At 62.6% G+C, this 10,494-nt stretch overlaps 1 protein-coding gene across 1 annotated transcript; it reads left to right on the top strand.

Moving 5' to 3' along the window:
- Positions 1-833: 833 nt before the first annotated feature.
- Positions 834-8,081, top strand: DUSP7 (dual specificity phosphatase 7). The gene is made up of 3 exons (XM_024565921.4): positions 834-1,537; positions 3,057-3,491; positions 6,160-8,081. Exons 1-3 carry the CDS (start codon positions 1,027-1,029, stop codon positions 6,465-6,467), a joined length of 1,254 nt encoding a protein of 417 aa, XP_024421689.2. The 5' UTR covers positions 834-1,026; the 3' UTR covers positions 6,468-8,081.
- Positions 8,082-10,494: the final 2,413 nt, after the last annotated feature.

Below are 10,494 nucleotides of genomic sequence, written 5' to 3'. Positions count from 1 at the left end.
GCCCTCACACCCTCCTTCGGCCGCGATTGGCCATCTGAGCGGCGCGCTCCCGCCTATGGCGAACGCTGATTGGTGCTTTGGGAAGGAGGTGCTCCTCTGCCCTCCCGCCCCCGTGGAAAAGTCACGTGGCGCTTCACTCCGCGCCTGTCACCACCCAGCTTGGAAAGCTTTCTTAAAGGGCTCCCTCTCACCTCTCAGGGCTCGTCCTTTCCAGGATTTTTCCACCCCTGCCCAGTGTGGATGGCATGGGCCTGGGCAGTCCTACTCCGCCAGTCGCCCACGTGCTGATTTCTGATCAGGCTAGCTGGGGTGAGACCTCGCAGGTCTCGGAGCCTGTAGCCGTCACAGACACTCTGCAGTCACCTGAAACAGTGACCGCCTAAACACAGTGCTTGGCACGTAGTAAGCGGTCAGTTTCCTTTTGTTGAATGAACACGCTGAGAAAATGAATGAATGGGTTGACAGAAAGGAAGAGGGGAGGTGGGCTCAGCGTGACCGCCCAGTCCCCGGGGAACTCTGCTTCTGTTAATGAATGTGGCGAGGGGAGGTCAGGCTCAGAACGCCCCCTGTAGCGCCCTTAGAGTCGGGCGAGCAGGTTTATAGGAGACCCGGGAGGGCGTCTTGGCCCGGCCCTCTAAGCGGGTCATAGCCAGTTCCGGGCCTGGCGAGACCGCGGCGGCGCTGAGTCGGGACGAGGGCCCGGGTAAACGGGGTCGGGAGCGCGCCCTCGTACCCCGTGGGGAGGGGCGGCGGAGGCGCGGCTCCTTTAAGCTCAGGCGCCGGCCCCGCAGCCCCGCCCCCCAGAGGACGCCTCAGCGCGCGGCCGCCCGAGCCGCCGTTTAATTGGGGCTGTCAGGCCGCGGCGCGCGCGGAGGGCCGGGCGGGACGGAGGCCGGGAGGCCCGGGCGGCGGGTACGCAGCTCGGCGGGAGGCGGGCTCCGGGAGACGCGGCTGGGGCCCGCGCGGCCGGGGCGCCGTCCCTGGGCAGGGCTGCCCGGCCCCGGCCCCGGGCCACCCGCACTCCCCATGAAAAACCAGCTCCGCGGCCCCCCAGCGCGGGCGCACATGTCGGCCTCGGGGACGTCGGCGGCTGGGGACACCGGGGCGGGGTCGGAGCCGGGTGCCGGGTCCGGCGCGGGCACCGGGGCAGGCGCAACGACGGGTGCGGGGGCCATGCCGTGCAAGAGCGCCGAGTGGCTGCAGGAGGAGCTGGAGGCGCGGGGCGGCGCGTCGCTGCTGCTGCTCGACTGCCGGCCCCACGAGCTCTTCGAGTCGTCGCACATCGAGACGGCCATCAACCTGGCCATCCCGGGCCTCATGCTGCGCCGCCTGCGCAAGGGCAACCTGCCCATCCGCTCCATCATCCCTAACCACGCCGACAAGGAGCGCTTCGCCACGCGCTGCAAGGCGGCCACAGTGCTGCTCTACGACGAGGCCACGGCCGAGTGGCAACCAGAGCCCGGCGCTCCCGCCTCGGTGCTTGGCCTGCTCCTGCAAAAGCTGCGCGACGACGGCTGCCAGGCCTACTACCTCCAAGGTGAGGGCAGCAGCGAGACCCCGTCCTGGATTAGGGACCCTCCGCGGCTCCCGACGCCCCTGCCGGAGGCCGCTTTCTGTCCGCGCGCCCAGCCTGCCCGTAGGCGCCACGTCGCCCCCGGCCCACATCCGCCCCTCCCGGGAGCCCTGCCCCAGCGGTTTATCCTGGTGGGGGGGCCTCCTCTGCACCCCTTTCCGGGTACGATTCCAGAGGGCTGAACAAACTTTTCCCTTTCTGGGCTTTTTTTTTTTTTTAACTGTTGCTGGCGCCATGGCAGCGCCCAGCTTCCAGCTGAGCCCCTCAGAGGAGGGAGGGGCCCCTCCTGGGACGCCCCTCCTGGGCACCCCCCCCCCCCGCAAAGGCGACAGGGCACCCAAGGCCAGCTCCTCCAGCCTGGAATGCATGTCCCGGAAAGTCCAGGGTTCAGACAGGATCCTTTCTCATACCACCCCTGCCTCCAGGGCATAGGGACTGTTTGGGTTGGGGGACTCTAAGCATTCCGCCATGTATCTCCCCTGTTGGGGATCACCGCCTCTTGGAGACATCTGGGCGGGGGCTGTGCGTAGTATCTATTGCTCCAGCCCTGGTTTCCCGGGGCCCTGTCCCCAGCCTACTGCCCAGAGCTTGCAGAAGGGGGAGGCAACACTGGGGGGCGAGTGGCTGCAGCCGGTGTTTCCAATTAACATTCCAAAATGGCCTCTCGCTGGCAGTGGGGCGGGCGGGCAGGGAGGGGAGAGGAGGCCTGCGGCACCCTCGGGCGCAGGGCCCATGCCTTGCTGCAAGGCATTCCCCATTTCTAGTCCCTGTAAAGCCCCCAGTGGCCCTCCTACTCCGTGAGTCCAAGGCTTGGGGGGGGGGGGGTCTTGTGTTCTAAGTGGGACGATTCTGGAGAGGTGAAGCTGGGATCTCCTTTATGAACCTGCCGCTGCTGGGGGAAAGGGCCAGCCAATACTGTCACTCTACTCTCCCTGACTGTGGTTGGGGTTGGGGGACAAGCTCTGGACTCCCAGTCAGGAGGCCAGGCCCTCTCTGCCTCTGACCCAGCCAGAGCTCTGGCCTCTGCAGTCTCATCCATAACAGAGATTTGCCCACAGGTGCTGGCCTGCGATGGGATTGTCTGCTTTCCTTTATCATTGAACCCTTATTGGGCACCCGTGGGTGCCAGGTGCACAAAGGAGCTGTGGCACAGGGATAAGGTGGAAGCTGTCCTCAAGTGCCCTAAGGGTGGTGCTATGGCTAGGGCCCTGACACTTCATGAGTAATGACATGGAGCTCAGGCACGTGACTTCACCTCCTGGGGCCTCAGTTTTCTCATCTGTGAAGTGGATCTTAGGATAGAGGGGGGGAAACAGGAGAAGGTGCACATGTAATGTACATGGTGTGGCCCATGTTAGCTGTCATGGTGCTTGACACGCGGACCCGTGGCCATCGTTGGTCTGGGCCAGCCCGTTTGGGCTGGGGGCATGGGCCAGTGGCATCAGCAGCCCCTCACCCAGGCCCTGTCTTGCCCTGGCCACAGGTGGTTTCAACAAGTTCCAGACAGAGTACTCTGAGCACTGCGAGACCAACGTGGATAGCTCGTCCTCGCCAAGCAGCTCGCCGCCCACCTCCGTGCTGGGCCTGGGGGGCCTGCGCATCAGCTCCGACTGCTCGGACGGCGAGTCCGACCGAGAGCTGCCCAGCAGTGCCACTGAGTCCGACGGCAGCCCCGTGCCATCCAGCCAGCCGGCCTTCCCCGTCCAGATCCTGCCCTACCTCTACCTCGGCTGCGCCAAGGACTCCACCAACCTGGACGTGCTCGGCAAGTACGGCATCAAGTATATCCTCAATGTCACGCCCAACCTGCCTAACGCCTTTGAGCACGGTGGCGAGTTCACCTACAAGCAGATCCCCATCTCTGACCACTGGAGCCAGAACCTCTCCCAGTTCTTCCCCGAGGCCATCAGCTTCATCGGTAGGTGTTGCTGTGCTCTGGGCGGGGTGGGTGGGCGGGTGCGGCAAGGTGTGTACAGGACTCTGGGTGTCGCCCGCGCCTGACTGGGTACCTCTGGGCCTGTCAAGGCCTGTGTGCGCCCTGCATGTGCCAGCATGTGCCCATGGGTGTACCCATGCCTGCTGTGAGTCACTGAGGCCCTCAGGGTTGAGCAGTCAGCCCCCTGAGTCCTGGGCACGTTGTAGCCTCTACTGTCCAGCTTGGGTTTTTCTGGCTCTGCTGTTTGGGGCTGAGCAAGCTGGAACATCACAACTCCCAGACCTCCCACGGGTCGCACTGGCTCTGCATCACGCCTCAGCACACGTGCCTCTCCGAGACCAGGCTGTCACGGTGCCTGTTTGGGCTTTACTGTGTACCTGAGGGGGCTGAAGTGTGGCCTGGAGCCAAAGGCCTACTCAAAACAGGCAGCTGTTGGAATGAGGGGCCCCAGAGTGCCTGGTGGAGCCCCAGATGGTCCCCACAGCCGGTGGTGCTTGTTTGGAGTATGGGGGTGCAGAGAATGTGGGAGGAGACTGAGGAAGGCCTCCCCCAGAGCAGTGTGTTCTGCTGTTTGGCCCAGAGCCCTCTGAGCCCCTCCAACCCCGCCTCAGCCGACTCTGGCTTATCTCTGACCCCCCTCCGCCCCCCAGCCTGCTTCCTCCTCAGCCAGCGGGAGGTTCTTGGGCTGCAGGTCATCTTCCCTGGGCTCCCCTCTCACCCAGGCGGCAGGGAAGGGACACAGGGTGAATGGAGACCGTGCGTTCTCTGAGCCTGGTGTTTTTGCCCAGCCTCTGACAGCAGGGAGGCAGTGGCCGAGGCAGAGCTGAGGCAGAGTCTTCTTCTGGTGGCCCTGTTCCGAGGAGGGCGTTTTGGTGTCAGCTGGGCTGGGCTAGCTTTAATAACAGGAAGTGGGAGGCTGTGCTGCCTCATCCGCTTACTGGGAACCAAAACTAGGTGCCTGGCTGGGAGGGAGGGAGGGAGGAAGGAAGCCGAGGCCTGGGGGAGGGGCTGGGGATGGGGCTCGGGCAGCCGGGCGCTTCCCAGCCCTGAGCAGGAGGGCCTGGCCCCCAGGGCTGTGGCCCTGCCTCAGCCTGTGCTCTCCCCCAGTGAGGGAGGGGAGTGGAGGGGGATCCCAGATCCCCCAGGGCTGAGCCTGGCTTGTGGATTCCTTATCCTTCTTGAAGACCCCTCTACACCTGGGGAGGGGGCAGAACAGGGTGTAAGGGTGGGGGGAACATTAGTCCCCAGTTAGAAAGTGAAGGACTTGAGGCCCATGCATCATAGGATGCAGTGGGACCAGACCCAACACCAGCCCCCCAAGCTCAGGCACACCCTGAGAGAGCTAAAAATAAAGCCAGCGGAAGCGGTTTCGCTTTGGATCACACGGGAGTGGGTTTGGGGGCCAGGCGTTGCCGTATCCTGATGTGTCACCACCGGGGGCTCTTCTCCACCACCCCCTCCTGCCCCAGATCTCAAGGTTAGACCACACAGTTCCACTTGAAGCCCCAACATCTGCCTTTCCCTTTTGGTCTCTCCCTGCTTAGACCCTGAGTCCGGATTAAGCATCTACTGCATGCTAAGTCCTGGGCACCCTCCAGTGGGGGCGCGGAGGGGAAGCTCTGCCAGGCACAGGTGTGAGCACCAGAGGAGGGACCATCTGAGAACCTGTGGGTTGGTGTGTAGAAGTGCGCCAATTGAGCACCAGCTGTATACCTGGCTCTTGGGGGTCTCATAGGCAGAGAGGTGGGGACCTGGAGGGCCCAGGGCTGCCTGTCATTAATCTGTGTCCCTCATATAGCTGTGGTGCAGAGAGAGAAGGAGAGATGACAAGACGGAGGTGTTTAGTGGCTTGACCAGAGCTGTTGAGCTCTGCTGTGTGCGAGGCAGGAGTCTGAGGGTGGCTGGGTGGCCGGGTGAGGGTGGGGCAGGGTTGGCCAAACCGGGTCAGCCTCTGGGCCTGCTGGGGGGCGCTAGTCAGTGGGTGGGTGGGCCCACTTAAGCACACCCCACTCGTGACAGCCCTGGCGTGGCCCTCGTCCCAGGGCCTGGTTGCTCAGGAGCGGGACTAACGCACTGAGGACTGCTGGGCAGGCCAGGGCCGTGCTCCCTTGGGGAGGGGGTGCCCATGAGGGGCCCCAGGAGGACAAGCTCAGCCCCCACCCCCACGTCATGAGCTGGCCGTGGTGGATGCCATGACTTAGGAGGACTCTGTGTGGCCTTGGGCCTGTCATTTTGCCTCTGTGTCCGTTTCCTCATTTATAAAATTAGCTTACTAGTCGTGGTGCAGACAACCTGAGAGGGACACCCTCAGCTCACTGGTACACACCACCACAGCAGCGTTAGGACTAGCAGTGGTCACAGCTGTCACTGTCACTCAGGTCCTTACAAGAGCTCTGCGAATAGAGGGCCCATTCTGTAGATGAGCAAGTTGAGGAACAAGGATGTCCAGTGACAGCGCTAATGTGTGGTTTCCACAGTCATGCCCTTGGCCTTTACCCCAGGGTGCTGTCCCCCCCCCCCGTGGGGGACTTCACCAGGCCTCTCAGGAGTCAGGCAGCACCAGCCCATGACCACTCCGGCCCCTGTGTCCCAGCCCTGCTTGTGGCTCCTCAGCAGAGGCACCTCCCTGACCTGCACCTGTGTGTTTCAGACGAGGCGCGCTCCAAGAAGTGCGGCGTCCTGGTGCACTGCCTGGCAGGCATCAGCCGCTCGGTGACGGTCACTGTGGCCTACCTGATGCAGAAGATGAACCTGTCACTCAATGACGCCTACGACTTTGTCAAGAGGAAAAAGTCCAACATCTCACCCAACTTCAACTTCATGGGGCAACTGCTGGACTTCGAGCGGACGCTGGGGCTGAGCAGCCCGTGTGACAGCCATACCCCCAGTGAGCAGCTCTACTTCTCCACGCCCACCAACCACAACCTGTTCCCACTCAACACCCTGGAGTCCACGTGAGGCCGGGGGCCCGGTTGGGCAGGGGGCCGGGCCCTCCGCAGGGAGCCTGAGGAACCCGGACATCGGCTGGGCAGAGCCCACGGCAGGGCCACTGTGCACGGACTCTGGAGAGGCAGATCCAGGGCTGCGGGGGGGCAGACGGGCTCGTCCTGCCCCAGGACTCTCCTTCCTGCTGACGCCCGGCCAGTTTGGCGTTTTTTTTTTTTAAAGACATCCACGTACCCGAGTTTACTCTTTCCTTTTGGCAGGTGAATCCAAGCTCCCGGGAGCACAGACAGTGGTCACGGTCTTCTCGATATTTTTTTTTTTTTAATGAAAAGTGTTATTTTCAGGCTAAATGCAACAGTGGATTGTATAAACCAGTATTTCATCCCTTTCTTGATCCTGCGAGAGAGAGAAGTGTTCTCAGTTCTGTTTTTCAAAAAGCAATTACTGTTGGGTTTTTTTGTTTCCTTTTTCTAATGGGAAAGACAGACCTGGTGTTGATCTTGACCAAATGCGTTTTGCACATGTGTGAAGCCTCTGTGTCTGCAGCAGGCCCTTCTTGAAGGGGTGGCCTGCGCCGTCTCCTCTTGGGACCCCTGTCATGCCCAGTCTCCTGGCCCGGCACCGGCGTGGCCCACAGTGGCCTGTGGTGACAGCTGCAGGTGGGCCAGACGAGGGATCTTTGCATCCTCTGCCCTGCCCGGCACCTCCAGTGGTCCCTGAAGACTCCCCTAGGCAGGAGTTGGGCGGCCCTGTTGCTGTCCTGCTGGCAGCGGGGCCTCGGGGGGCCATCAAGCAGTAGCATTAGCCTCTGGGCTCAGCCCTTCGCGGGCCTGGGCCCCGGGCCCTTTCCTATACAAACCCACTACTTCTGTCTCTTTCTCTCTGTTTGTGACTGAGAGTGGAGGCCCAGTGTTGGGGGAAGCACAGGGGGTGGGGGCCCAGCCTCGCCTCCCAAGTTTCTGTCCCTCACCCTGGCTGTTTCTTTGGTTCTGCTGCCACTCCCGGCCCCTCGTCCCAGCGGAAGCCTGCCCAGCGCTCCTGTCGCCCATGCCTCTACCACCAGGAACCTCGTCCCCGTGCAGTCCTGGGGCAGGCGCAGAGAATGAGGGTGGACCGGCCAGAGGGTGTGAGGCTCTGTCCCCCGCAGCCCACCGCCAGCACCTACAGAACAAAGCCACGGATTCCGTTACCCTCCTCCAGTTGTGTTCCTTCTCCGGCCCCAGTTCTACCAGGTGTCAGGACTGCGGGGGGCCGGGGCGGGTGCGGGCACGGCCGGCCGGGCCCCTGAGCGAGCCGGCGCTCGGCTCCGCTGCATCTTACCTCATGGGGCTGTTTTCAGGGATTCTTCGAGGCAGCGGACCCACATCTTGCCACATTTGAGAAATTGACAAACGCTTCCGTGCTGTATGTGGTTCTCTTTCTCTCTCTTTTTTACTTTTAAAAAGAAAACCCCAGAAAGATGCATCTGCTTTGTGTAAATGAGAGTATGCCAGGCGGGCGGCCCGTTTGCTCTGTGACGCGCTATGAAGGAAAATCTGTGGCCCTGCACATACACACACACACATATATCCCGGACCAGCAACGGGCTTTGTTTATATTGCAAATAAATATTATTTTTTCTTTAAAGTGAGTTGTGGTGTTCGACAAGGGCCGGGACACTGGGGCCCACATCCCAGCGCCCGTTCTGTGTGAGGCGGCACCAAGGGCCTGCCGGGCACCTGCTTTGACCAGTCAGAGGTGCCCACGACTGGGAGGGGCCGCCACACCTCTTGGCGAAGCTGGGTGTGGGGATTCCTCCTGCCCCTGGGCATGCCCAGCCGGGCCACCGGCTTTCTCTGTGGCCTTTGCTAATCGGTGAACAGAAGGAGCTTGGAGAGATTTCATGGACTGAGGTCCCAAGGCCAAGCCCCTGCTCACTCAGAGTCACTGGAGGCTGGCTGCTTAGACATCGCCAGCTCCGGCCCAGGGTGTCGCAGCGCTGTCCCCCACAGCCCCTGGAACCTGACCTTTTGCTGCTCCTGTGGATGGGCGTGGGTGCACATTCATCACCCTCTCCCCAACCCCTGAAACCTCTGGGACACCAGTGGGACATGAAACCTGGTCAGGCGCAGGTCAGCCTGCTTTGCCCCTTTGGAGGGAGGTGGCCTCCGACAGGCCCCTCAGTCTGAGCCCGTTGCCGTCTGTCGAGTAAGGCCAGTCGCACGCACCTACCCAGCACTTTCTGTGTTCACTTTTGGGTCAGCCTGGGCCTTCCAGGGGGGAGCTGGCACCTATGCAGCTCCTCTGGGGGCTTCTTGCCAGCCCTGGGACGGGCAGGGAGCAGGGAGGGGCCTGGGGCTGTGAGGCCCCCAGGGGCTGACAGCCCTGCGTTACAGACAGGGACTAGGAGGTGTGGGTGCTGACTTAGTTTCCCTGTCTCTGCCTCTCACGTGACTTGATCCTTTCTTTGTGGCCAGCACTGGACTGGCGCCGGAATGGCAGGTAGGTCAGTAGGCGGGGCTGGGAGGGCGAGGGCCACCCGCCCCCTTTCCTGGGACTTGCCTGTTGAGCTCTCCAGGCTCTACCTTCTCTGTCTGTGCCCTGTCTCTACCTGGAACGACCCAGACCACACCGGTCACACCTTCGAGCACAGGAGGGTAGAGGGCAGGCGCTGTAAGCAAAGGGGCCTGGGTCTGAGTCCCAGCCATGTGGTTGCAGGCACCTCACCCCTCCTGCTCAGAAGGGGGGACCTGCTGTGCAACCAGCAGGCCTGGTAGGGGGGTGCTTGCAGTGTTGGCAGAGGGGCCGGGGCTACTTTTGCTCTTGGGCTTCCTCAGGGCCCTTGTCCTTCTGTGCCAGGGGCGGGCAAGGGGGCGGGAGGCCAGGCAGGCAGAGACTGGGCCTTTGTTCCCTCTCACTGCCTGGGACCAGGGCTGGGGAAGCCCTTGGGCGCCGGCTGGGGGCTGGGCCTGGGCGGGCTGAGTAAGTGCCTGGCAGTGCCAGCGTGCCCCAGCACAGGATGGAGGGAGGCAGCCCTCAGGAGTGAGGCCACCCCCACAGGGCCCTTGCCAAGCTGGGTGGCCTCTCTGACCCTTGGTGTCCTCACTGTCGAAACCTGCACCTCAGCCCTATGCCTCACTGGGGCTCCCGTCGGGAGGGAACAGGGCCAGGTTGTGGCTGGGGGCTCACTGGGACCTGGGGCTAGGCCACACCTACTCCACACTGCTGTTCTCTCCCTGGGGCCCAGCTTCTCGATTCTTCGGGGTCCCTCTGATTTGGCTCATGGTCATCTTGGAGCTTGTGCCCCACCTCTTCTGGCTCTGTTGTCCCCCCACAGGTCCTGTGCAGCCCAGGACACCTCTGGCTGAAGCCACAGCCATTTCTGGTGCTGTCCGGACCAGCCCAGGAGTGGGCACATGCCCTAGGGAAGCTCAGTGATGTCATGCTGGGTGGCAGGGTGGTGGGGCCCTCCCTTGTCCTCTGACAAATGAATCAAGTGCCACAGTGGTGGTGACTAAGCCAGACACAAGAAGGGGCTTGCAGCGCCCTGGGGCAGTCACCTTGCAGGAGGTGATGAGGAGACCACAAAAGGTGGAAACATTTCCTTAGGGCGGGCCTGCTTGGAGCCTTGGGGACAGCCCTTAGGAGAGCCACCGCCTCCTTGGCCCCTCCCAGAGCGCAAACACAGCCATCCCTCGTGAAGGGGCAGGTGGGGGCGGGCAGCGGGCCTGAGATGGCCCCGGCCCCGCCCTGGCTGCCGCCACTGCCTGGCATACTCAGGCCGGCCCTGACCTTGTCTGCGCTGGGCTGCCTTCCGCATCTGAGCAGGTGTACCAGCAACAGCAGCCCCGCACACAGCCCTTCACTGGAGCCAGAGATCCTGATGGGGACCCAGGTGTGTCTGGAGGGAGTATGCCAGTGTAACCTCTGGGCACTCCAGGAGCCTGGGTAGCATGGGGGGTGTCTAGTCTGACCTTTGATACATTTACATTGCTTGTTCTGGGCCTCACCTGGGCACAGCCCTCTCACGACCCCCTGGAGGCCTGCTGGGATCATCCCA

Source organism: Desmodus rotundus, chromosome 8 (genome assembly GCF_022682495.2).
Source record: "Desmodus rotundus isolate HL8 chromosome 8, HLdesRot8A.1, whole genome shotgun sequence".
In the NCBI taxonomy this organism is placed as follows: Eukaryota; Metazoa; Chordata; class Mammalia; order Chiroptera; family Phyllostomidae; genus Desmodus; species Desmodus rotundus.
This window is presented reverse-complemented; position numbering and strand designations above follow the sequence as displayed.